Genomic DNA, 27,601 nt, shown 5'->3' on the forward strand with positions numbered 1-27,601 from the left:
CTGCACGCCCCTGAACCCCCCGGAGAGACCCTTCAGACCCATTTGGTTTCAGGCGTGACGTGGTTTCCACACGCCACCTCAAAGCCGATGTCCCCCTCTTACAAAGTGGCAGAAAGGGGGCGGTCTGTGACCCGCCCAGGAGCCCGCCAAGGCCTCCAGCCACTCGGCGGCGCTGTTGCCACTCTTGAGCTGTGAGGTAGGAAGTTGGAAGCGGAGAGGAGGACCTGTATTGCCTTAGGAGAATATTTGGATTATGTGAAATAAGAAGCAGTCCCGCCTCAGAATTATAGGGTCATAAATCACTCTGGGGAAAAAAGGGGCCAGGGGCACAGGAGACTTGGGACGTGAGTTTACAATCTCTCCAGAAGCCCTTTGATGGAATTACAGCCTCATAACACGCTGGCCTGCTCTTTCGTCCAGCCTGGCCTGAGCTCTTCCTCGGGGCCCCCAGGAAGGCCAATCTGGGTGTCAGCGATGGGAGAGTCCCTTGGTGGAGGTTTTAAGCAGGCCCTTTAGGCTCTCCGGGCAACGTGAGGGGTGCTGGGCGCTGACCGCTGGGTCTTAATGTTAGAGATCCCGCCAAAGTGAGTTCCAGGGAACAGAGACCGAAGAGAACAGCTGAAGGGCTGCAGGACCCAAACACCAGATGGAAGGGGGCCTGTGGGGTTCTGTTGGGGTGGGGGACAGGGACATTCTGCAAGGTGCTTTGGAACCACGTAGTAAGGACCCTGGATCTCTCTTTGGATGAGGTGGAGTGGCCTGAGGGTGCCCTGCTTCTCCCTCGTTGGGCCATGTCTGCAGTTGGTCCTTTTACAAAATGGCGACCATCAGCCTCTCATCAGGGAGGAAACACACAGCAGGGCCACAAAAGAGCTCAAAGACTGAGGACAGCCCATTTGCTGAGGGAGGTGGCACTGACCTTCCTCCAGCTGAGATGTGCCCGTGGGAGGAGGAGGGGGTACTACCCATGTGCCTACCCTCCCCTGGCTCTAATTGCAGCATCTGTCACATCCGGGGTTAAAAAAAAAAGGGCCACCAGAAGCAGGTTTCAATGGCAAGTCAGTGAGGCGCTGTTAGAAACAGCTACTTTTCCTGAGGTGTGTTTACTATGCGCCAGACATTGTGCACATCATCACACTTAACTTGTACAACTTTCTCACAAATTATTTCCACTTCACAGATGAGGGGAGTGAGGCAGAGAGACAGACTTGTTGAAGGTCACGCAAGCCCGCAGTTCGGTGTGGTGTGTTGGAGATTGGAGCCCTCCGCAGCTATGGTGCATCCTGCCAGGGTCTCGTCCCTGGGAATGGCGGTCCTGCAGCCAAATTCCCATTCAAGTTCTATTCTTCCCTCCCTGCTTCAGTTCTCAGCTGCAACCCAGTACCCATCTTTGCTCATTTTTCTCTGCCGTGTCCTTTGTATTTCCAACACTATGGTGAAAATCAGTCAGCGCATCAATGGGGGAGAGAGGGACTTTGTTTAATGTCTGTTTTAACAGCACAACACTAAGAGCATTTGTGTCCGAGGCAGAGAAACCTAGGCTCACCTGTCAGCTCTCTTAGCTCTGTTACTCGCCATGTCAGGCACTGACGTGGTTATTTTATTTATTTGTTTATTTTTAAGATTTTTATTTATTTATTGAGAGAGATAGTGATAGAGAGAGAGCATGAGAGGGGTGAGGGTCAGAGGGAGAGGCAGGCTCCCTGCTGAGCAGGGAGCCCGATGCGGGACTCGATCCCGGGACTCCAGGATCATGACCTGAGCCGAAGGCAGTCGCTTAAACAACTGAGCCACCCAGGCGCCCCCTGAAGTGGTTATTGATGTGAGCCTCAGTGTGCTCATCTATAAAATGGGTAGAGTAATGGCAACTACTGCATAAGGCTGGATTCTGAGAATTGAATGAATGATTTCACTTTATGAAATCATCTCTCTGAGGAAGTCTTTGTGGCCTGGAAAGTGACGACCCTCAGTCATCGGGCATCGAATCAGGGTTATAGCCCTACCCAGCTCTTGGGTTCTTCTTCTTTCTCTACTCCAAGTATCTTATCAGCACTACATTTATGAAAGGGCCTAATTTTTTTTTTTAATTGATAGGATACAGAAGACTCCGGTCATTTAGAAACCTTGTCTTCAGGATCAGTTTGGCTTCATGATGTTATCTTCCACAAGTACCCAATCTTGTACTTCAGAGAAAACTGTGGGCATTTATCTGATTACTCCGTAGTCAGTGTTCAGTTCAGAATAAAAGAAATGTAAAACCTGGTCTATTAATTGAGATGAGGAGGCATAAAAGAAGGTAAAATTCTTAGGGAATAAAATTATCAAGTACATATCAGCATTGATCTGTTAAAATAAAGTGCTGAGTGGTGCATTAGAGACAATTAGAGGCTACAGCCTCGGGGATGAGGTGCTGATTGGGTGGTGCTCAGGAGAAAGGCGGAAGGTGCCGGGAAGGTTACATTAGCAACAAGTCCTTCTGAAAAGTCACCTGCGAATCTGATGAGTCACCGAGCCAGTGCGCAAGTCCAGCCCTCACCAGCACCCGCGTCTCGGCGTCGCTTCGATGGTCTTTCCTTATCTCGCACGTGTCACAACTTTCAAGGTGGAATAAGATGTGGGGAATAATGGGAAGGAGGTACAAAGGTCGCGCCTGGAGCCGGTGACAGAAGTGACCCAACAGTGAAGAGGTAGGAAAAGTGAGGGCTCTTACCGAGAAAGCAACTTTTTGAAATGACTTTAATCTTGCTTTTATAGAATTATTAAGGGCTCTTAAGGACTCTGCGTTGTGCTGCAGACTTCCTTGTGTCCACCTTCTAACCTCTTGACCCACCTTTCAACCCTGGCTCTTGCCATAGCAATGAGGGGGCAGGCAGAGTAGCCTGAGGGCACCTGCCTGAGAGACAGACTCTGCATCCACCTGGCGGTCTTCCTGAGCTGCTCTGCTCCTACCCCTCAGGTCCCTGGGGGCGGGAGGTGGTGGTCGGGGGGAACCCAAGTAGCCATTCCTGCAGACTTGCAAACCTCGGAGTCTGTGGGGCAAACGGCCCATGCGCGACCTGTGAGCACATTCTGAGGGGCCACCCTCCTGTTCTGAGGGGCCCGAGGGAGACAGCATCCTGCTGCCCACAGTGGGGACCCGCTCGGTGACTCACCCTTGAGTTGGCTTGTCCTCATTCCCCTGCCCCCACTTCTGTTTCTCAGGACCACTTCCCCAAATCAGCCACCTGCTCACAAGCCCTTGTCTCAAGCTCTGCTTTGGGGGGAAACTGAGGCACTTACCGTTTTTAGTTCTTCATTTCTATACTTTATTGGGAAGCTTTTGGCTCTACTTGCATTTCAGGATTTGGGCAGTTGAAAGAGCCTGGCACTGTTGACTCTATTCATTTATTTCACGAACATTTTTAGGGTGACTACCATATGCTGTCCCACAAGCTAGGGCCGGAGAGAGAACACGCGGGATTCTTCTTCAAGAAGGCTGTCAATCGGTGCCAAAACTACGGTCCACTAAAAACTCATGAGATGTCGGGACTTGCTCCAAGTGCTTTGTAACCCTTGCTTCCCTCGATCTTCTGAGAGGAAGGTGTTATTTTTCTCATCCTTACAGATGAGAACATCGAGATTTGGAGCTGGGTAGGAACTCACCCAGGGTCACACCATTACTCTATGTAGAGAATGTTCGGGTTGCAGAGAGGGGATTAGGAGACTGGTTTGGGGCATTGAAGTCCAGCTGGGTGGCTGGGTGTGCTCATAAAGTTCTGAGTGAGTGGCTTGCCCCAGAGGCAAACTACAGAGCAAGAAGGGGTGAGATGCAGTGTGGAGTTGGGGGCAGTGTGGGCTGGCACTGCGGGGGGATCTGGTCCTTTTAGGGCAGGAAACTGGATGTGCTCCTGGTGAAGGGGGCAGAGAGTGCATCCCTAGTGACCTGCCAGCTTCCCCTCCATGACCCCTTGGCTTCCTGTGCCCCCAGGCCCTGCCTTTGCATCCCTAGAATTAGACAGGCTTAATCAGGAAATGGCTGGGGACCGTGGCCCAGGTCTGTGCTCTAATGTGGAACAGGGGCAAGAAGGGCCCCTCTCCGGTTGGGGGGCGTGAGTTCCTCCCCTGCCTGCATTTCAGAGGGGGGTCAGGCCTTTCTTAGCATCAGGCAGCAGTAAGTGCATCTATGTGTGGACGGGCCTTTCTAGGCCTCGTGAGACATTGCTGTTTGTCCTAAGGGGGGCTGCCATCTTGAGTAGGACTTGTGTTGAGAACATGGTCTGTGCCCCTAGTAAGGACGAGTTCTCTGCTTCCGTGGAAGCTGACCATTGATCAAAATCCAAGTATATAGAAAGCTATAGGTTATGTTTTAAAACAACCTTGGCTTGGGGGCACCTGGGTGTCTCAGTTGGTTAAGTGCCCAACTCTTGATTTTGGCTCAGGTCATGATCCTCAGGGTCGTGAGCTTGAGCCTCATGTCGGGCTCTGCACTGGGCGTGGGGCCTGCTTGAGATTCTCTCTCTCCCTCTGCATCCCCCCACCCTGCCCCAGTCGAACACGCTCTCTCTGTGTCTCTAAAATAAACAAACAAACATACCAATAAAATGACCTTGCTGGATTCACCCCTAGAAAGCAAATATAGCTGCTTCTTCGGGCAGTGTGGGGTGTGAGTGCCGCGATGTCCACCTGAGGCTGGAAACCCCTGACCACTGCAGGCGTCTGGGTGAACAGCAGACAGAAAACTTCCAGCACAGAGCTGGCTAAAGTATGTCATTCCTGATCCTCTTCCTCTTCCTCATTTCTCCCTCCCGATAGCCTCTCTCTCCTCCACTTCCTTTTTTCCCCCGGTTCTCTACAAGATTTGTTTCTTCTTTTTTTGGAGTCTTCCCCCTTCTTCCCCAATCTGTCCAAAATCCAGCTCAGGAAAATCAGGAACTTCCACAAAATGAGTCACATTGACTGTAAATAGCTAATAATGTCTTAAAAAAAAAAAAGAAAAGACTTAGGTCAAAAGAATAGTTCTCTGTGGGTGGAAGGTGAGATTTCCTCTATCAGCTATCAACTAAGGGGCTACCTAGTGGTCAGGTTAAATTTCTAATACCCGGTAGCAATTGGGATAGTCCCCACCTCAATGACTTAAAACGGCAAAGACTTAGTTTCCACTCAATGCTACGTGACTAGCAGGGGCATCTAGTGTCTCTGCTCTGCGTTGTCATTGTCCTCACTGTCCAGTGCTCATATGTCGTCGGCAAGTGGCTTGGCTGGCCTGGCTTTATTGGGGTGGGAAGCCGTTGTGCTCGTTCAGGGAGGGAAGGTGCTTATTGTTGACGGGTGACGCAATCTACCAGCGATCCCGGCGCGCGGCCCATCCTCATAAACCTGCCCCTGCTGTGGCATGTGCCCCCTGCAGCCCCGCAGGCTTGGGGGCAGCGTTCAAGGTGGCAATTCTGTTAAAAGCAAAGCAGGACAGGTTTGGAGCAAGGGATTGGTGCGGAAGTGACCTGCCCCTGCCTCCACTCATTCTGCTCGGCCAGGGGTGGCTCTGCCAACCCTGGGAGAGGTTCTGACCACGAGGCCCGGCTCCCTTCACCTGTAAAAGAGAGCCCCTGGCTGCAAGCCCAGCCATTCGTTTCCTAGAGATAAATATTCATGGCGGGGGTGTGGCCTGATATGGAAAATAACGGAGGCATGTTAGTGGGGTGGGGAGATGAGCCAGGGACCCCCTTTGTGGTCAGTTGCTTTCTCCCAGTCCTGCTGCCCACATTCCTCCCGCCACCCAGTCATCATTTACTGAACACTCGCTCTGTGCTGGACACTTGCTAAGCTTGGGTAACATAAATTCAGCTGATACGGTCTCTGCCTTCAACAATCTCGCAGTCTAACAATCAAAATATATTCATGTCCCTTTTCATAAGATGCTAGATATTTACTTTTTGGCAGTGAATAAATAAGGCATCTGTTACAGAATGAATTGTGTCCTTCCCCCCCGCCCAAATTCAGTGCTAACCCTCAATGTGACTGAATTTAGGGAGAGGGCCTTCAGGGAGGTAATTAAGGTTAAATGAGGCCCTAAGAGTGGGGCCCTAACCTGATAGGACTTATAAGAAGAGCCAGCAGAGAGCTCTCTGCGTGCGCGCCCAGAGGAAAGACCAGGCGAGGACCCAGAAGGTAGTTCTGTGCAAGCCTGAAAGAGAGCTCCCACCAGAAACCAATCCTGGCACCTTGATCTTGCGCTTCCAGCCTTCAGAACCGCGAGAAAACAAATGTCTATTATGTAAGCCCCCCAGTCCGGTATTCTGTTACGGCGGCCTGAGCCGACTAATACGGCATCCATTCTAAACTTGTGACTGAGGCCCTGGGCCGGATCCACTCTTTTGTCTGTACGATATCATTTTTATGACTAATGATGACACCAAATGCACGTGTGACCCTTTGTGGTGCTCAGGATCTTCTCACTTTTGTTCTCTAAGTCAGCCTTCCGCACGACGTCCTGGGTTTCATAGAGCAGTTAGAAGTGTCTTCAGATCGTGGAGAAGGAAACCAAATCCCAGAGAAGCAGTCGGCTCCGGGTCGTGGTGGCTGGACGTGCTGAAGCATGACATCATGCAGGTGAAGGAGTCAGTGGGCGTGGCAGGAACTGGATCATGTGTGGAATCTGATTTGAACTTTCGGACTGAGACCATCATCCCTCCCACGGCCTGCCTCGTTATTTAGGAAAAGAGAGAAATATCCTTTCCCTGTCAGTTGGAACTACTGAAAAAAAAAACACCATCAGTCTGATCTCAGTCCATGAGTTTGTGCTGGGTCATGAGGTCGCCAATTCCCACCTTCCCTCCTAGGTGTCATCTGTTCCCTCGTTGTCCCCAGGTTGAAGAGCTCCCTGGTCACTGGCTGTAGGAGGGAGCGTCGCTGGGGAGGCGTGCTTGCCCCTCATTTCAGGAGGGCTCTCCTTTGGAAGGTGCGGGGCAAGCCAGGACTCACAGACTTCGCACCAGGTCACCTCCTGCCCTTTCTCTCTGGCCCCCAGAGGTCCCATCTTGGTGACACCCCGGGAGCTCTGCTTTGGAGGCTGGAGGAGCCTGAGGGCTGGGGGTCGGGGGAGGCAGGGAGGTGGGGAGGACAGGATTTGCTGTTGTCGGCCTGGGGTCTGTCTCACTTCTCCCCACCCCGTCTCCTAACCCCTCTTCCTCACTCTCCCCGCTTCACTGTTTCTGTCTCTCCGTCCTCATCCAGCTTTCTCCCTGTTCTCTTCTCATGGATTTCACTTTGAATTATAAGGCCGTCGGAGACATGGAGCTCAACCTTCTCTGGCTGCTGCCTTGAGCTCAGAGAGACAAAAGGATCTATTCTAGGGCAGCCAGGTGAACGCAGAGGACGCAGAGTTCCTGGGCTTCCCTTCCCCCTCACGCTACCCCGTGGAGGCCAGCGTGGACCACAGACGGACGCAGGTGGCAGGTGGACAGCCGTCCCTGCTCCCCGCTTCCACTGCCACCCTTCCCGCTCTCTTTCTCTCCCTATCCTGCTTCTAGACCGGAGGTGCAATTGGGTTCAAGATTTCCACCCTCTATCCAAATGCTGGAGGTGGGAGAGACTGATGAAATCACTTACACTAAGGCTTAGCTTGCCAAGAAGACTTAGAGCAGGGACGGCAACTCATGTCCTCTCCGACACCAGCTCTGGCGGGCTCATAGTGTGCGCCTGGAGGGCCGTACTGAGAAGGATTCAGAGGTTGATCCGGCTTCATGGGGGAGTGATGACTGATGACTGGCTGGTAGCGTGCGTTATCACCTCCAGAGAGGTCTGCTTGGTAAGGGTCTGCAGACAGAGCCCTAAGTGAAAGAGTGTACCTCTGGTGGTTGAGTTTAGATACCATGGAGCTGAAGAGAGGAGCTGACTCATCTGTGTGCCGTGGAGGCCTACGTACGGCCAACCTTCCCCTCTCCCCGCTTCTAGCCAGACACACGAAGAAAGACCCAAATCCCAAACTGCATTTTTATTATTTTTTAATAAACTTTATTCTATATTACAAATAGGTTTTTTTTTTTGTTCTGAACTGCAAAATAGGAATGCCTTATATTTACATACACAGGTATACAATTAATTATAACAAAGGTACAGAAGCTTGCCTTTACCAAGTTACAACTGGGCTCCAATTTAAATAGCATAGGTTTCCTTTTTAAAAACTTTATTTTTTTAAATCTTTTTTTTTAATCTTACTAGGATACTCTTTTTTAAAAATCAAAACCAGAAGACCCTCTTCCTCTACTAGATTCCATCCACCTTTGAGGCTCATTATAACACTGTTGTCTAAAGATATGTTTTGCTTTGTTCTAACAAAGGGCCAGTGTTCAAGGTGGGAGCTTTATGGAAACAGAGGTGGGGTGGGGCTGGAAAGGGGTGACCAGAGCAGGAGAGACCTGCCCTACCTCCTTCAACGGCCTCTCGCCGAGACTCAAAGGCCTCCGCCTGTTCCTCAAGCCACCCGCTCATCCTTCCCTGTTTCTCCTCTTCCCTCCAGCATCGGACTTGACTCTGGGTTGTGAGACCAGGCCAGACTCTGTTCCACCTACGCCTCCGCTCACTGAGCCGTTCTCTGTTGCTGGTACCCTGGAGTTGCTGGTTACTATGGTAACTGGGCAGGACCCTGCTGGAAGAGATGGGCTGGTCCTTACCAGCTCGGGTGGGGAGGAGGCCAGCTGCACCCAATCCTTCCTGTCCATGTCAGGGCCTGGGGGTCTTGTTCTTGTTCAGCATCGCCATCGCATGACTAAGCAAGGACCTCAGGCCTCAGGGACACCAGACCCAGGCAGGGAGTGATGGCGGGGGGAGGGTCATCTACTCTAAAACACAAAGTCATTGGTTTCCAAATGGAAACAAGATTCTTTGAGGTAAACTAGCTTTTCTTTTTAAAGAACAGAAGGTTTAACGAGCCAACAGCTGGGGAGAACATCAGGGAAGGGAGGAGGAAGGAGAGCACACGAGACGCGTATCGCATCTTGGTCATGGGCCTGAACCTCATCCACTAGTCCTATCTGGTAAGCGGTCGTGCTTGGTTAAGTGTCCTTTGCACTGCTCTTTAACTGTATCCTCTGTTTTGAATTCCACTCTTGGAAGGGAGCCCTTCCAAAATGTGCTTGAGTCATAAGATCAAAGATACTAACAAAAGAAGTTCTAATTCCAGTTAAAAAGAAATGGTAGATGAGCTGCATAGAACGTGTCTATTTGCGATGAGCGTTTGCACTCTCAGGGGAGGGGCCTTGGTCCCTCCATGACCAATCCTGAACTGGGCATCCCTACGGTTTGAAGGAAGCTGATGGGGATGGCAGGGGGGCTCAGCAACACCAGGGGCAGCCCAGAGAGCCAAGATTGGACAAAGCGAAAAGAGGTGAGGAGAAAGGAAAGTGGGGCACACCAGACAGAGGGCATACGGCCCCCCTCCCACCTCACTATCTCTGCCAATGAGGACAGAAACCTCTTTTCATTTATTAGGGATCTTGTTTTGTTTAGCTTTGCTTAGCTGGGTTAGTCACCAGTCTACTCACGGAATTTAATTGGGACTCTAATGAGTATGTATCACTTTTACAACCAAAAAATCCTGTATATTTTATAAAGTTGGATAACTTCCCCTAATTAAAAAAAATTTTTTTTTTCAGGGAGCAAAGAATTGTAGTTTAAAAAAAAAGGGGGTCTCTCTTGAAAGTCTGAAACTTTTACTATAGAGATTCCTTTGTGAACGGGAGGAATGTTTTCTCTGTTTTCCAGCGGAGGGCTTTGCGGCTCTCAGAGCACCGTGAGAGCAGAGGCTCATGGTTCCCCAGCCTCCCCCTGGAGCTGCCTCTCCGTGTCACCTGTGGCTGCACCCCAGCTTCCCCGCTCTGTAAGGGCTCTCATTGGCCACACCTGTGGGAGGAGAGGGCCAGCATCGCAGGCTCTAGCCATCCCAGGTGCCCGGGAAGCACCAAGGATATTAGCAGCCATGGAGGCTGCTTCCCCAGGCATGTCCACACCTGGGGAATATCCTGACCCATTTTTTAACAACAGGGGAGCCCCCCTCCTCAGCCCCAAGGCTCTCCTCAGCCCTCGCAAGTCACAGGTGAAGAGTTTTGTTTCTTCCTTCCAGCAGTTTGGACTTGACACCCACACCTGGGCTCCCTCCTTAATCTCCAACGCTTAACATATACAAACAAAAAATAACCTCAGACTCCAAGTAAACAGTCCACATATAGGTTAAAGAAAAAGGGATGGGCTGCGGGGTCAGGGGCCCTCAGTCACCTGTCCTGAATGCTGACAGGAGGCGTGGGGGGCTGACAGGAGGTCCTTGGTGTGAACTAGGAGCAAGAGGAAAGGCCGGGGAGCCAGGATCGGCCTGGGGCAGGGTCTTCTCCTGGGGACTCTGGTACCTGGAGGTTATTCGTGCCTAGAAATGCCTCTCGGAGGCCTTTCAGACCCATGCTGGGACCACTTGTTGGGGCGGCCCATTCCTGGAAGGGCCACGAAAGGGGTGTCTATGGGCCTCCGGCCTGCAGAACCTCCCTGCCTCTTCCCCTCCCTCCTTGCTCTCTCAGAGGTGGGGAAGTTTGTTCTTAAGAATAATTAACCTTCACTAGGTTAAGTATTTGACTTCACATCCTGTGAAGCCAAAGGAAGTGTCCCCTAATTCCTGAGAAAGGAGACAGATGGAAAACAGGGCTTCCCCTGTTAGGTCAAAGTGCATGGCTGTTGAGGGTGCTGGAAACATCAGCAGGACTTGCCTCTCGGAGTGGAGGTTGTTTTGGGAAATCGTTGCTTGTGGCTCTTCTGATGGGGGATCCCCAGGGCCCAGGTGGGACTGGGGACCCCCAATCACTCAGGGAGGCAGTGCCGGGCTGGTGACAGGGGCCTAGAGCTGCCCCGGGTGGGGCTGGGCTGTGAGGTCTGCGGCTCCGCGTGCAGCTGTGGGCGAGGGGGACGAGGGGGCACATTCGCCTCTGCGGGGGAGGGACACTCTCAGAAGCCAGACATGCAAGGGGAACACGAGCACAAGGACCTCGGGTGGGGGGAGAGGGAGTGCTGGGGCAGTACCTCCACATTAGCCTCGGGCTGGGGGGTGAGACCCGGGCCCGAGTGGACCAGGTCAGCGACCTTACCGATCAGCGACTCCCGCTTCTGCCTGGCACAGTCCTGGATAGTCTGCTTCACTCTGGGATTATCGAAAAGGACTTCTCTCTCGGACCACAGCCCTGCTCAAGCACCTCGGGCCTGACTCCTCGGCCCACGGGCTCACAAGACGGAGGCTCTCGGGCTGACTCCGGGTGTTCATGTTGCTGTGGGATGCGACCCTACCTTGGCCTGTGGACGCTCAGGCAGTCCTCTGCCCCCAAATTAAAACCACATTGAAAGAAGGCAAGAAAAAGTATTTTCCTGAGGGATTAACTGACACAGTAGCCAACTTCACTTAGTGGTACTATTTACTGTTAACCAAGAAATGTCGGGGTCTCTACTTACGTGGAAGGACAAAGAATGGCAAAGCCCACATGTGGGGAGACTTGTGCCCCCCGAGAGCAATGACCTGCCTGCAGCCATCTGTCTCAGCTTCTATCCATCGGTCCTTTTAAATTCAGGACCCCATAAAGCTCCCTGCCTCCCACCACCCCAGCTTCAGCCCATCTCTCTCCTACATTCAAAATCCCCATCTAACCTAGGTCAGTTATTCTGTGTGATCTACTGGCGCCATTTTGACCCTGATGGTCTCAAGGGCTGGAGGGTGCAGGAGGCGGTTGAAGGGGGAGGTGAGAGGAGATGGGCCTTTTCTCTCTTCCTCTCTGTCCGGGACTCAAGCAGTTAGATAAAGATTCCACCTTAAACAGAGTTATGATCCTGCAAAGTCACTGCCACGGGGGAGGGAGGCCTTGAGGGGACCTCCCTTCCACAGGACCAGTTTGCCCAGCTCCCTTCTCTGCTGTGTGCTGGCCCCCGTGCCCGCACTCCCGGGGCAGCTTTCGGGGTCTCTGGCCTGTCAGTAGGAGATCGTGGACCCCAAGGGGAGTTTTGGAAAGAACGTGGGGAGCCAAGGACAGCTTTTTGAAAATGCTGCCTTGTCTTTACTTTGAATCACACATGCACCACGAATCCAAATGGAAAAAAATGGAAAACGAATGGAGAAAGGAAAGAGAATTTTTGTGGGGCAAGATGGGTTGCAGCTCTGGGTGATTGTGTCCTGTTTCTCGAGCCCAAGCAGGCCGCAGAGATTTCGGCAAACAAAACACCAGCAGCGACCCCCCTCCCAGCAATTAAAGTAAAATCTGCCCCAACCCCCTTCTGAACCAGGAGAAAGGAGAACCAGGAGACTGTCCTCTCCTCTTTCTTCCTGACATTGAGGTTTCTCTGAGGTGTCTGAGAAGTTTCTCTTACGACAAAACGGGGCAGGGGCGGGGTGGGGGGGGGAAGTTCTGTACCGACAAAGGAACAATAACAATAATAATAATAATCCGGTAAAAAATAAAAGCTTCAGCAGAACCATAACAGTCTTCTTTTCTGCCTGTTCATTTTTTCTCTCTGTGCAAAACTTAAAAAACCAAACACACTCGCTCACACATGCGCTCACACACACACTCAGCTTCCACTCAGTGAATCTGTGTTAAATATGTTTGTGTCTCTCTCCTCCCCACCCCCTCACGTGTGCAAATACATCTTGGCGGCTGCAGTGCCTCCTCCGCCCGCCCCCCCTCGTGCTTCCTCTCTGGCCAGGGCCTGTGGCTTCTCGGGAGGAAATTAAAGGGTCAAGGGTAGAAAGCCCAAGCTTCTTCACCTGGCACTTCATTTGCCAAAACCTTTGGTTATGTTTCCCCCTCAATGGGCGTCTTTTCCCCATTCTCCTCTTTCCGTGGTTAGGCTACTGGTGTTTTGTCCCCATCTGTCCTCTCCTTGATGTCACATGCTGCCCTGCTGTGGGTCACCTCCACCCAGCCTCCAGTCAAGTCCCGGCCTCCCGTGGGCGCTGAGCAGCCTGGTTTCCTGCCGACAGGTGACTCTCCTTCTCCACCCCCAGCACTCAGCGCCGAAAGCTAGTGTTGAAATGTCCTCAAGCTACAGAATGAATGAGCAAGGGTGGCGTAAGGGAATCACTTCAGGGTCCCCTCCACAGGACCAGAAATCCTTTTGAGCTCTCTGCCTGCTCCTGGGGTGCACACACACACACACCCCCCTATCCAAAGGGGCCAGAGTTCTTAAAAGTACAGGGTGCTCCATGGACTTTGCTGGAAATGGAGTGGTTCCTTCCCCTTTCCCATTGGGGCTCACTTTGAGTGGATGACAGGGATGGACATCTGACGTTCAGGGAGTGAAGGCAAGACTGGAACCCTCACTCTCAGCCACACCTTACATGATGCTTCTCCTTGTCCCCCAGAGTGGTGTGCAATTAGCCACCAGGGCTGCTAGGAGAGAATCTGGCTTAGGGTGGGAAACTGGGCCAGATGGCAACTAAGGGCCCTTCAAGATTCAGGTTTCCATGACCCTCCATTAGACCGTCTCTTACCACAGCCCCTGCTCACCCATGTCTGAGCGTACATTTGCCTGACGGGCTGAAATGGGCAGAGATGGAAGGACAGACGGAGAAACAGATGCCAGGGCCGAGGTCCGTTGTATGTCTCTTCTGTCGTTGTTGGCCAGGTCCTTCAGCTTGAGTCCTTGGTCCCTCCCGGATGTGGCGAGCTGGTGGCTAGGTGTGCCTGGCATTTGGGTTTGTCTCCCGTGAGGCTGTGCTTGAGCGTGGTTCTCTCTGTGATGACTGGGGAGGAGGTGAGGAAGGGCAGGGACTAAAGAGACAGCGGATGGTGAAGGAGCCCTTGCCAAGGAGGTCTGGACAAAGTCATCTGCATAGCAATGGCACCAGGCTCTGCAGGGGGACAGGGGCTCAGCTCTCTGCCCCAGCCTTCTATAGAGTTCTCAGGAAGGGTGGTGGGGACGGAGCCAAGAAAGGTGGCTGGAGGTAGAATCTCCTGGATGTACTCTGCATTTTACATTGACCCTTGATGAGCGCCGACCAAGGAGGCTGCAGGTGCTTTCCCTAGACAGCATCGACGATCTGGCAATGGATGAGGCCCGTGACGTGCTTCATTTGCGTGCGGGGGTGAATGGAAAACAACAAATTCTGCTTCCAGGGTGGGTGTGACTCTCTTTCCCTTTCTCCCCCTCCACGTGACGTTTCTGCTGCTCTGAGCCAGACTCGAAGGTTAGGAGGGTCTCCGCGGTGGCGTGTAACTGCTGATTCTCCTGTCTGGCTTTCCATAGGCAGGGGAGGGGACGAGGCCGGCAGGTCCCTAGGAGCACTTGGAAGGGCTCCGAGAAGACCGCAAGGGGACAAGGTGGCCTCTGGAGGCCAACCCAACAGGTGAGAGGCGGCTCGAAGTCACCTCCCAACTCGTTGCCCCTCCCAACCCCCAGTCCTCCATGCGCAGGAGCTGTGGCCTTTCTTCTCAGAGCTGTAACGGGCCCACGCCCTGGCGAACCCCCTGGAGGTGGACACGGGGGAAGGAAGAGAGCCAGGTGGTGTCTTCCCGGTGAAGATAATACTGAGCTCATTGCCTCTTCCCTAGACCAAGGCTCGGCCTGGTGTGGAAGGTGGAGTAGCGGCATGGGGGTGTCCTCTCTCCGGGGCTCCTCCTCCATCCGATGTGGTCAGCCTGCGGCCAGCCGGGAAAGAGAGCCCCGCTGATATCTTCTGGCCGGGTCCCCGCGTGAGCCTGGCCATCCTGGACTAACTGAGGGGCGGTGGCCTGGTTCCATCGTGTTGGCAGAGCCACAGAGAGAGAAGGGACGCAGGGAGGAGGGAGAGACAGAAAGAGGCGGAGAGAGAGACAGCGCTGCTCAGGGGATGCTGCTGACGCCAGTCGGAACTTGCACTTGGTAAAGATGATAATCTAGACTGAGGCACGGCTTGGTGTGTCCCTCCCCCCAGGGGCCCTGGAAGGACGGTTCTCAGCTGTCTAAGCTCATGAGGGTTATGACTTGTTCTAGTTTGTAGGCCAGTTTCTGCTTTCCGCACTGGTCGTCATGGTCCAGAGGTCCGAGGATCTGTTGAAGGGCCGAGAACAGGGAGGTTACTAGTCTGTGCATACAGGTCTGTGTTCTTAGGGCGTGCACAGGGCGAGAGGCGCACACGAGGTCGCTGGGTCCGCAGGCAGCCTGGCTAACGGGGATGGAGGGGGGCGGGGGCGCGCGGTCGGCACATACATCAGCGTGTCTGTGTGCACTCCGCTGCCCACGTTCACCCTGCAGGTGAACACAGCCCCACCCCCGTGTGAAGCGTGGCGCCCGGGGTCTCTGGGGAACGTGGTCTCACAGATATTAAGAAATCCCACCCCTCCTTCCTACAAAGGAATATCTTCCTCCATGAGCTCCCCAAGGCCCCAGAGCCCACATTTAGAAAGTCACTTGGCTTCACTTGTGTGTTAACAGACAAATATCCCTCCCAGAGTTCATTCTCATGCTTTCCCAGTCATCAGCACCAAATGATCGTGTCTGCCAAAGCCCTGTCTGAGATCAGATGGTTGGGGGAGGACAATGACAGTGAGGACGTGAGGGAGAAAGTGTTAGAATTTGACGCAGACTCAGGCGATGTGGGACTGAATAACAGACCTACCAGTTTCTAGCGAGGTGATCTGGGGCAAAACATGTCACCTCTCTGAACCCTCACTGCCTCAGCTGTAAAACGGGGGAACTCCCGGTCCCTGTGTCCCTGGGCCGCTCCAGTGGAGAGGGCACAGTCCCAGTCTGTGCGCACAGCCCCCAAGTCCAAGGTGGCAGAGCGTTTCCCCAGCAGGGGTGGGGGGCTGTCTGGGGTTCATGCCTGGTGCATGCTACAGGCAGAGTTTTCCATCTCCGCTCCATCCTTCCCAGCAGGTGCCGAGCAGGCTCACCTCCTCGCTGTACTTGCCCACGTAGGAGAAGATCTCCGAGAGCGCGCTCATGGCGTTGAACTCATTCATGTGCATCCGGGACTGCTCAGCCAGGTACGCGTTCATGTCCTGGTCGCTGATGGCTGGCATCTTCCCGATGTCTGCATAATACCTGCCGGGGAAGGGAGCGGGGAAGAAAGGAGCTGGAGCCGTGCACACGGAGTAGAGGAGAGATGGAAACTCCCAGCACGATGTCTGGGGCCAGTGGATGCCGGTGCACGGCCCCCTGGGGACCATGGTGGGCTCTCTCCCACCTGCGCTTCTGGGGCTGGCCCGGGAGAGCCCTCTGCAGCTCTGGATGCAGGGGCACAGACGGAAGGGACGTGGCCCAGACATGGTCAGAGGGTGAACGGGGAGCTGTCTCCTGCTTGGGGCTTGCTCCCAGCCACCGAAGAGTGTCCAGTCTGTCTCTGTGTCCTTCTGACACCTCCTCCCACAGACGCAAGGGCTGCCCCCCGCAGGGCCCGGAGGCCCTTCCAAGCAGTTGCTCTGCATCAATGCCCTCCCCTCTCTGGGGGTGACCCGGGAGGAGGGCGGGGCTGGGGGCAGCTTGGGGAGAGAGGCTGGCAGAAGGCAATCTGTCACTGTCACTTGCTGTGGTGCACCGCTGTCAACTGGTTAATTAGATGCCAACATTTACATTTTTAATTTCTGCAATTTGACATTTTCTGCAGCAAACCCCAGCTCCTCCACCAGAGGGGAGTTGTGCAGTTTCCAAATGAGGACTGGAAGGACCCCAGTGTCCCCGAGACAGCCCCGCCGCCCCCCAGCCGCTTGCTGACTGTGGGCCATGGAAGGGGGCCAGGAACCCACAAAAGCAGGGAGACATCAGGGCATTGGGGAGCATCCTAGCTCAGCCTGCGCCGAATGCTTAGGGCTTCAGAGCTGGGGAAAGCAAGCCTGAGAACCTGGAACGGAGGAGGGTGGTGGGACGGTCGCCGGGGACAGGGACTAGGCTGAGGCGAGTGATGCATCCAGGGCACAAAGTTTTAGGAGAGGGTCTGGCTCACCTGTGTAAGCACAGGTGCCAATGACAGGCCCCGGGAGCTCCCAGAACTCAGGGCTTGAGCAGGCGACTGGAGGGGGCGTCCTCAGAGGCTCTGGGACAGTCTCACTCCTGGGCCCTGTGTCATTCCCAGCCCACATCCCTCGGGGCACCCACCATGAATGCATAAGTCCTGTGCTGTCTTCCGCCTCTCCCCCATCCCTGACCAGGAGTCGGGTGACAGGCCGACAGAGGGGACACTCGTGTGTTACTCTAGCCATCACGCTCAAGGGCCTGCCATGGAATGACAGTTCAATTTGCTGCCAGAGCATTTCTGGGCTGCCGAGGCCTGTAATGGCTGCCCTGCCCCAAGCCACGGTCTTGCTGTGACTGCAGACCTGTCGTTCATTCTAGAAACCTTCCGAGGGTGGCAGAGGGAAGGGGATGAAATCTGTGCACTCTGGCAAGGGAAGGGGCCGGTCGGAGGGCGCCTCCTCCACCTCAGAAACCCGGCCCCACACAGACACACTCGCCAACTGCTTTGTTGAGCTGATTGCATTTTGGCAGGAGGTCTGGGCCCGGGGACGAGAGCTTAATGAAATGGCCTTTCTCAGAGGAGCCTGGGGCGTCCGATGAGGCCGTCCTGCCCTCAGCCTCACCTGGACTTCATCCTTCACAACCTCCTCTGGCCCCCCGCCCTCCTCACGTTCAGGGCCCTCCGTTCCCTGTCCTGTTGCACTGTGGCTCCTTCGCTCCGTCCCAAGGGCCCGCTCTCTTCCCGGCCTGCAGCCCACCCGTCGGCACCCTCAGGGTCCTCAGGGGCCTGGGCGATTTAATGACATTCCAGGTGTGAACGGTCCAGCGAGAGACTCGATTCATTGGCACTATTTCTGGAAGGCGATAAATGTCAGTGTTCCATTTTCCAGTGGAGACCCAGGGCTTCAGTGGTGGCTCCCAACCCCGCCCCTCCCAAGGACACGTGTGCCACCGTCCCCTCACGGAGTCCACGCCTCCCGAGCTGAATGTGCTCGTCGGGCTGGGGGGTCAGGTCACGTTGGGGAAAAGCGTGAACCGCCGACCTCCCTGGCTTCTCCACAGCCAGCAACCAGGCACTCAGCCAACACGCCTGAGTCCACAGCTTCCTCCCAACAGTGACGCTCTGTCATCTGTGGATGGTCACTCTGTCACCTGACCAGGTCCTCACCGACAGGACCTGACTGTCATCAGACACAAAGACTCCTGCCATTTCCGTCACCTGCTCATGAAGCCTCTCACGAGTACCTGGATGGCCTGTCAGGCTTTTTGCATGTAGCACCCGGGCTCCTACCGCAGCCTTTATGGTCCCTGAGGTGCACGAGAGCCCAGGTTAGGGACCACTGTCTCCATAGAAATAGCAGGTGCCCACCCCTCTGTCCCTTCAACATGGCTTGCCTCGGTGTGGGCCAGTCACCCGGGCTATTTCTCCAAAGAGAATATCTAGAAAGTGTGTCTGTGTGAGAAAGGGAGGGAGGAAGGGGTTGGGAGTGGAGTGGGGAGAGGGCAGGGCTTCCACCCTTTCCATCTGAAGAAACGGGTGGTGGCCCACCTGGACTTGCTTTGCTTTATTCTAACAGTGAGGTCACGTCCACAGGCAGCAGCCGGGTTGCCTCTGGCCGAGGCTGCTGGATTGGACCTGTGCACGTCTGTGGCCACACACTAGCCCATGAATGGATCAACCACACGTCCTCATCTTCGGCAAGTTCGGAATAGCTGAGCTGAGTCGCCACGGGCAGCTCAATTTTCTGGATGAGTGTGGGGCTTGGGGTCTGGCGGACACTCTGCCTGGTTCTTGACCCCAGCCCTGCACGCTGCTGGCTGGCCCATCCACCCGACGGGGCATGCTGAGCCTGCCTTGACCTCTCCTCGCTCCCCTCCAGGGCTGTGCCCCACCACCCCCCAGGTTTGCCAGCACCCCTTGAGCCTGATAATGACCTTGCCCTGGGTTCCCTGGCTCTGTGGGTAATTGCTTCCTTCTCCGCTCCCGCTGGGCCGGCCTTTGCGCTGGGCTCCACCATGGAGAAGGCTTATTGATTGTGAAGAATGCAATTATGCCCCATTAATGAACCTCAAACAAGTGTTCTTATCAGCGGGCTGTGCAGTGAGGAAGGGAAAGGTCAGCCCGGGCTCCTGAACTTGAACTTCCTCCCGTGGGATTTCTGCCTGCAGGTGAGCCCCTTCAGAAGGGACTGGTGCTCTGAAAGTCCCCCAAGTCCCCCCGCTCTAACTGGCCAGGGTCTGGCAGGCTGGCCAAGGCCACGCCTGCTGAGGAGGGCTGGGTCCCACCACTGGCCCTCCCTAGCCTTCTTTGTCGAGTTCGCTGCTACCAGATGGGATGCCAGTACCCGTGTGGGTCCTTGGGGAGCTGCTGTAAAGGCAGGGCCCCAGAATGCTGAATTTCTGCTGTCGACCAGTCTGTAGCAGTCTACATTTATGGGCTTCTGGGGGATGGGCCCAGTGTGTGATGGCGGGTGTCTCAGCTCTGCATTACCATGGCTCCAGTGATCCCCAAAGTGGTCTCCAGTGCCCTGAACTCTTAGAAGAACAAAGTTTTGTCATCCCTTCAAACACCTCAAGGATGAAGGCATAGACATGAAAAACGCTTAGAGCCTGATGTTCTGATGTACAGACACGTGGCTTGCAAGGCCCTGCACAAAAGTCTCTTCCTCTGAGGACCATTCCCTGACCTCTCCAGGCCCAGCGGAATCAGGCTGTCACTCCTGGAGCCTCACTATTACAGCTCATGGGGCTTGTTGAGTGCCCCTCCGTGTGTCTTCCTTGACAACAAGAGCCACGAGGGAGGGATCAAGTGTAATATATGCCGAGGGTCCCATACACTCCTGATGGAGACCATAAATGTTTGACCCATGGATTGATGAATAAGTTAATAAAATGTCTATACTTCACCTCCACTATTGCTCCCAGGGTGAGCTGTCACAATTTTATGTTTTGAATGGATGGCTTCCTTAGGGGGCATTTTTAAATATTTAAAATTCTTAACCTTTTTCATGCTGTGACACACGTGATAGATGATACTCAAATGTGTGGCGCACCCCAGTCCAGTTCTGAGCAGGTCAACGGTGGTGCCACTCCACTCATTCCTACCTGGAATGCCCCTGCACTTGAGAGCAGGTGTGAGAGGCTAATGCTGCCACAGGAATAACCTTGAGGCTCTTCCAGTTTAAAATGAGAGGAAATCACCACCTAACATCATTTTACTGCTCTTGCTAATGAAATAGAAACTATGACTGTTCAGGTCACACTCTTCATGGTGACACCAGTGAGTTCTGCTCTATGAGTGTAGTGGTTGATTGCTCCTGGGAACCAAGAGATCCTTCTCCCTTTCTCTAGATGTGGCCATAAGCAAAAACCCGAATACTTGGATGGAGGCAGCAGACTGGGAGTCTGCAGCGGGGCCACTGACCATTATTAGCATTGCAAGGTATTTGGAGGCAGGAATGGGATGGGAAGACAAAATGGGAGGACGGGGTTGGGGGAGGATGGGTAGATGAAGAAGTTCTAGGAGCTACAAGCCAGCATAGGTGTGCCAGAATGATCTAGGCTGTTCAACCAAGAGAGTTGGTGAAGCCTCCAGAATCCACATGCTTCCCACCTGCTCTACAGAGGGGACCAGCCAGGGTAAACCCTCTTTCTTAGCTGTGATGGGACAGACGGCCCTCCCCAGATGTGTGTAGGGTGCCGTCTACCGCAGTGAGTCACTGAGCCTGAGTCCTAGGTGGGCTGTCTGCAGGCTCAGGCAGTGACATCACAAGTGGGTGAGCCCTGGCCATAAGACGTTGGCTTCTACCGTCATTCTTCTAGACTGCAGGCTGCCAGTGCCCTTGGTAGGCCGAGGTGGGAGACGGGGCTCCCTGTGGACCACGAGCGAGTTCTGTGCGTCTAGGCTTCACCTTCCAGCCAGCAGACAAGCTCGGAGGCCAGGCTCCTCGGGCAGTGACGTGGAATCGATCCATCCATCACCAAGTGGAGAGGCACTCCAGACTTGATCTCCAGACCTGTTCACACCGTCTCCTAATCCCTCCGCCTCTGTACCTCGTCCCAGAATGAGGGGAGAAAGGGTTTGGGTGGGATCTCAAGCTAGCGAAAGATGACTCTCCCGAGAGTGGCAGTGGTTGCTAAGAAACTGGCGGGAAAAGAAATGGAAACCATCGAGCCACTCCTAAAAATAACCCAACGGACCAGGCTTCCTCATGACCCGTGGCAGCTGTGTGGCACAGATTTCAGTTAGCACCAAGCAGCAGGAAGGCCATTAGCCCCGCGCATGCATCACTCTCGCCCCTGCCTCGTGAACTGTGTTCTGGGGAGTGTCCTCTCTGCAGATGTCTCGGCAGTGCCCCCAGCCCCGCACGCCCCCGCTTCCTTGCTCCCTGCCTGAGGTTCCAGCTCAGCGACGCCGCACCAGTGCCCGGATCACCTAGCCCAGCTGCTGCCTCTTTCCTCCCTCTCTTTGCTGAAGACCACACAGGAGGGCTTGTTTCTGGCAGCTCTATTGTCAGAAGAATGAGCCACCATCTACGTGGAGGGAGGTGAGAGCCTCTCGTCGTGACTCAGACATAATCCGGTACAAGGACAAGAGAGCTCTCTGTTGGCCGACATCGATGCCCACCTCACGCATCAGCAGGGAGGGGTGGGGAAGATCTCAAAGAACAAAGGGGAGAGGAAGAACAAAATGCAATCCCTTTGAGCAGAACCATGTTACTGAGATGGCCAGGACTCCACGGCCTCTTAGTTATTCCCTCTTTACAAGGGCAGGCAATTTTCAAGTATGAACACAGAGACTGTCTCTTTGCCACAGGTGAAATGATCCTGTTGAGTTTGTCTCCAGTTACTCAGTCAAGAACAATTTTTGGCATCTTTTACTCTTAAAAAAGGCACCAAATCTGAGCTTCCATCCAGGTTTCCTGTTTTAAAGCTACATGGTAAAATCAGGACTGCCATGTGGAGTTGTGCAGGTTGTTCACTGCACAAAGGTGCTTGGCTGGACAACCAGTCCATCACTCAACAAACCATGCACCCTGGCCTGGGGTTCCTCCAGTAGGAAAGGGCACTTTCCTCAATTCACACAGAGGCACCATATAGGTTGCCCTAATAGTAGAGAAGTGATGTGGGAGTCAGCTGAGTTTGGGGATCAACTCTCCTCTTGGCCACTGAAGTCATCTTGGGCTGATTACTTAGCCATTCTGAATGTATATTTCTTCACTTTCATGGGCAGAAAATGAGGTTATAATCCTGTCCTCTTACATCCCAGGGCTACTGGCATGAATAAATAAATAAAGCTTTGGCTGATTGCCTAGCTCAGGTGCTTGGTATGTGGTGCTGATTGGCCCGGACAAACCACTGATGTTCTTCACCAGGAGTTAGCTTTGCATGAAGATGGGCTCCCCAGCTTACGGGTGGCCCTCCAGTCACGGGACGCTGTGTGAGACAATGACTAGGTCTATAGGTCTGTAGGTCTATGGGGCTGAGGACTAGGTCTATAGGGCTATGGTGGCTGAGAAGGCACTGCGGGGCACACCCAGGGCATCAAGAGCTCGTCTTGGGGAGCTCAGGGACTGGGGCAGAGGGAAGCGTCAGAGTGACAGCGACATCCCTGCCGGACGTGGGGGGACTTGCCGATGGACAGGGGCAGATAGGCAGGGGGCTCCAGACTTTCTGTGCAAGATGTTATTCAGTCCCTCGAAGGTCTGTTTGTTTTGTTTTGGTGGGGATTGGAGCAGGGGCTGTATTTCCTTCCTGGGCCTGGAGGCATTTCAGGCATGGAAAGATCTGGGGCCCTCCGTGCAGGGAAGCAGAGCCCAGTGGGACCTCCAGCCAGGGGTCTTGTTTCAGCTGACAGTACCACTGGGCTCACGGGGGTGTGGGCATTGCAATCGCAGGACCGGGCTTTGTGAACGACCCGTCTGTAAGCACGGCCCATTTTGGAGGGGATGGGACCCTTAATCAGGGCCAGTGGCTTGCTGCAGTAAGGGGCCCTGCCTTGGCTCCCAGGCCCAGCACTCACCTTTCTACCCAGTTCTTGTAGCTGGGGATGTCCTTGGCGTAGAGCAGCTTGTTGGAGGGGGAGTCCTTGCCCAGCCGGTGCTCTGATGTGGAGCAGGAGTCCATGAAGGTCTGGGCCACCACGGACAGGCAGGCGTCCGTGATGCTGTTCTTATGGATGTCAAACACAAACTGGGGGTTCTTGATCATGTTGACCCAAAACCGCAGGGGCAGGCTGTGTGGAGGGAAGAGGCAGACGGTCAGAGAACACAGGGCAGGAGGCTGTGGCGTAGCCTGGAGAGTTCTCTGGAAAAAGAGAAAAGGTTGGGAACCAACTGTTCTTAAGCAAAGCCCCTGCCACTAACTTACCTGCCAGGAAACCGAGGATCAGCCAGGCTGGATAATCCACCCACAGCTAAAATGTTGATGGGCCCTGGAGAGGGCTTGGTGCCCGGCCTGCACTGCGGGCCTACAACCCTCCCTGGTAGCCCAGGGCTTGGGACTCAGAGGTAGCCAGGACAGAGTTTCTGACTCTGTTCCACTGTCCGCCCCCTGTGCTGGATACAAGGCATCTCCAGTTGGCAAACTTTAAAGCATAACCTGGAATATAGGCTTTGTGTCTTATTCTCTGCCATCCACTGTATGACTTGGAAGAAGGCACATCCTGCCTGCCTGCCTGCCTGGGAGCATCAGCTTGATCCTACACGGTGAAGGCCCTCGGGCTGAGCACTTTAAGTGTAGCTAACTGATTTCTCCTCTGTGAGCTGGCATGCTAGAAACCCACGTTCACAGCCTTCAGCTGCTCCCTCGTGTTCCCTCCTTCCCCTCCCTCCTTCTTGCACTTAGCACCTACTGCATACCAGGAGCTAGCTAGCACCTGGGGATACGGTGTGAATAAGACACATCCTCTGCCCTCAAGAAGCCTGCATTCTGGTGGGTTCGTGGGGGGTGTCAGACAAGCCATCGAGTATGTGCTCTGAGAACTGTCAGTGCTAGAACCCAGGGACATACGGGGTCTGATGTGGGGCACAGGGAGGTGTCGTCCAGTCTACTCAGAAGCGTCCAGAAAGTCTGCACAGATGGAAAGGCACTTGATGGTCTGAGTTTTAAAGATGCACAGGTGTTCCTTAGCTGGAGGAAGCCTGGAGGCAGTGGGAGAGGAATCAGCTAGACCAAGACAAAGAGGGGAAAACCGTGCAGTGTGGTCTGGTCTGATAACTGCAAGTCACTGTCTGTGTTGCCAGAAAGGGTCCTGGGGCGTCGGGAGAAAGCGCCCACCTGCTGCCTTCGGCCACGCTCGGCTGGCTCTCCCATCCCGTGGCTTCCATCCAGCCCACTGGGATGCAGAATAGGAAGCGGGGCGGCACCAAGCCAGGGATGGCCTCTCTCCCTCCCTCTGCCCCTGTCTGCTCACCTCCTGCCCTTTGCCCTGAGTTTTAGTGTTTGGGTTGCTGTCCTCACGGCTGCGAGTAGTTACAGTGCTCCTATGTGTTTGGCTTGCCTCTTGGAGCTTAAACTCTTGGAACTACTTGCTTCAGTAAGGCGAGCACGCTATTCCTCTCTGTCGTATCTTCCAGCAGCCAGTACCTCATATGACAAATGCTAAGATACAGAAAGACCCCCTATTCAAGACTGCCAGTCAATCAACAAGTGTTCCCTTCCCGCAAAGAGTGCGGTGCGGGGCTCGGGCCGGCAGCACTGACCCTGTTCAGTGGCGCTCGTCGCATCCTGGGAAACAGGGAATAGGAAATAAAGGGATGGCACAGAAAAATTGCGACACGCTGTGAAGGTCAGGGTCCTTGTAGGTGCCCGGGAGACCACGACAGCTAGGATCAGAGCTCTGGATCAAGGAGCCCCACACCCGTCCGCACCTTCCTGTTTCTGGAAGGGCCACCCAGAAGAGGGACGCCGCTGTCCCTATCTGCCTCGTCGTTGTTCCTCCCAACACTCCCCCTGCGTCAGTCAGCTGTGCTGACCGGCCAATCAAACAGGGACGCCAGGGCATCACACGGAGGCTCCTGCCTAATGAAATATTAGCATATTATTAACATTAGTGGTGGCACTAATCTCTGGTTGATTGCAGCCACTCAGGCTAAATGAGCAGGAGGTTTATTTCAAAGAGAAAAGGTAGGGGGATTGTCGAGGAAGGGGGGTGGGGGGGGGACAAGGTGAGTTACAACTTTGGCCAGGAAAACAGAAGTCATCTTTTTTCTCTCAGGGACAAGGAACTCTAAGTCAGCACGCAGATCTCACAATCCCCAGGCGAACTGCTTCTTGCCTGGGCAGCGAGCAGGGTCAGGGGGCGTGTGTCCTTTGGAGCAAGACCCGGAGCCGCTGCTGACTCTGGTACTGGCCTGGAGTTCCTGGTGAGGACAGCAGGGTACTGGGGAGAGCTGGTGTGAAGGGAAGGCCGGCCGCACGCCAAGGGCATCATGGCATCATCCTTGGAGGTGGCCCTCCTCCTGCAGGAGGTATGGGCTGAAAGCTAATGGTTTAGACACCATCTCTAACTTGGGGTCTGCTTGTAATGGGCTAGGAGGGCAGGTAGGGGTGTTTTGGAAAGACCCCTCTCCCCAGCCAGGACCAAGAGCCAGGCCGGGCAGATCATGTCTTGTGTCATGAAAGCGGCTGACATTCAGATGAGGTGGTCATTAAGGGAGGCTTGCTGCCAGGGAGAAGCAGATTGGGTAGGCCAGGGACGTGGCCCTCGGAACAGCTCCGGAGAGTCGTGCTCAGAGGACGGGCAGAGCTCAGAGCAATCTGAGCCAGAGGCGGGCACGGGGACACGCCAGGCCTGGCAGGCCTCCCACAGGGAAGAGGCTCCACCCGGTGCTCTCGCACTAAATGAGGAATCCAGATTCTAAGAGTCTTATTTCAAAAAGGTTGCAGGAACTCCACAGTGGAAGATCATCTCTCACCCGAAGTTCATGTGGGAGTAAACCCAACTCTTTAGTGCAACGCTCCAAACTTCTGTTCTGCCGGCTTTTCCAATTTCGGCAGAGATAGCACTAGTCCTCAGGTGAAAGAGAGGAGAAGCCAAAGCAGATGACATGAGATGAGGTTTTAGTGCCACTTCTGACTTCTGTCATCTGTGTTCGGTCTGGGGCTGCAGCTGGCTGTCGGGATGGCTGGCTGCACCCCTAGTGCCCGTCCCAGCAGTCGGCAGCTGCTGGGCAGCAGGTTTGTGCTGCCTTGGAAGAATATTCTGGGGAAGAACAACCTGGGACGGGGCTGTTTAAAAGCTACAGGGAGGTGAGTCTGGAAAGGATGGGACTAAATATAAGCCGGCCTTGCCCAAGGGAGAGCCCTCAAGTAGAGACCACCTTGGCCCTGTACCGTCATCCATATGGAGCCACGGCTTTGTGCAAGGTTCCACACCAAGTGCCGAATGCTGCTGTGTGACTTTGCAGTTGCAGATGGAAACCCAGAGCATACACACGCCAAGGGAAAGGGGCATATGTGGTACCGGAGAGAGGGACCACAGTGGAGACACCTAGAATGTCAGGACAGAATCCTGCCGTCTTGTGGTCTCAAAGACAGACGAAGCAGATTTGAGAAGGTCTTTTCCCCAAAGGGAGTTTGGAAGAGGAGTTTGGGGGAAGAGAAGGAAGACCATTGCTTTTCGAATAGAACAGAAATACCTTTTGTTCACCTAGATGACTTAGGTCAAAACTGTGCTCGAGAGTCACTGTTAGGTGCTGCCTTCTAGGATCGGCTGCCCACGTGCATCTTCTCCCATCGCACTGGCCTCCCTGTCCCACCAGCTCCCTGCCTGTCTGTCGCCCACTGAGGCCAGGGGCCGGCCCGATGGCGTCTGCACGCTCAGCGTCCGAGAAGTGAGAGCGGAGGCGAGCACGGGGATGGGAGAGGGTGCGGAGGCCGGGGGCCCGCTCCAGCTCCGAGGGCCTGCCTGCGGGGGCAGGGGGGCCCCGGCCACACTCACCAGTTGCTCTTCCAGGTGTGGCGGACGTGGGGGTCGTGAATGCCGTGCTTGTCCGCCTGCTCGTCCAGGAAGTCGAACATGTACTTGATGGCCAGGGGCAGGGCGGAGCCCCGGTGTGCCGTGCTGAAGATGGTCTCGAAGAGGTCGTCCACAAACTTCTGCAGGGTGCCCTGCGGGCGGAGGGGCGCCTGTTCAGACACAGCCCTGCCCAGGGAGCTCTGAGGCCGGGTTTTAAGATCTGCCTGGCGGCCCAGGAGAGGGGACGGGAGGATGGCGTGCAGCCTGGCCCACCGGGGTGAAACCCGGTGAGTGCTCGCATCACATCCCCCCCGGGCTTCATCTGTCTCCAACTGCTTTAAATCCCCCCTGCTGGTGCAAAATAGACAGAATGCTGATGACTGGACCCAAGGAAGCCTTCGTCTGCCAATAACACGGGTGGGTGTAACGCCCTTTGGTGGTGTTATTTTCGCCCCTTTCACAAATGCTCAGGAACAACTCAGTCGGTCAGAGCAGACAAACGCAATCTGCTGGTTCTGTTGGGGCATTCTTCACCCCGGCCAGTGAACACTTCCTCGCTTGGCTCTGCCGAGAGCAGGGCGCAGGCCAGCCTCACGACTGAAAGGCTAACGGCAGGCACACAGTGTTCCCAGAAGCAGGACTGGAATAGTGCCTGGAAGGTCACCGATGGAGCCCCCGTGTCCCTCCCTGGGGAAGGTGTATGACACC

General features: G+C 54.5%; 1 protein-coding gene across 1 annotated transcript in view; it reads right to left on the minus strand.

The window, feature by feature from the left end:
* Positions 1-8,003: 8,003 nt before the first annotated feature.
* Positions 8,004-27,601, minus strand: part of PLXNA4 (plexin A4) — a 421,883-nt gene continuing 402,285 nt past the window's right edge. Inside the window, exons 29-32 of the mRNA XM_035021130.1 lie at positions 26,876-27,045; positions 22,955-23,167; positions 15,873-16,023; positions 8,004-15,027 (exon numbers count right to left, since the gene is read on the minus strand). Coding sequence (XP_034877021.1) covers positions 14,932-15,027; positions 15,873-16,023; positions 22,955-23,167; positions 26,876-27,045 — 630 coding nt within the window. The 3' untranslated portion in view covers positions 8,004-14,931. The remainder of the gene's footprint in view (positions 15,028-15,872; positions 16,024-22,954; positions 23,168-26,875; positions 27,046-27,601) is intronic.

Source organism: Mirounga leonina, unplaced genomic scaffold (genome assembly GCF_011800145.1).
Source record: "Mirounga leonina isolate KUSES-001 unplaced genomic scaffold, KU_Mleo_1.0 Mir_174, whole genome shotgun sequence".
NCBI classification, from domain to species: domain Eukaryota; kingdom Metazoa; phylum Chordata; class Mammalia; order Carnivora; family Phocidae; genus Mirounga; species Mirounga leonina.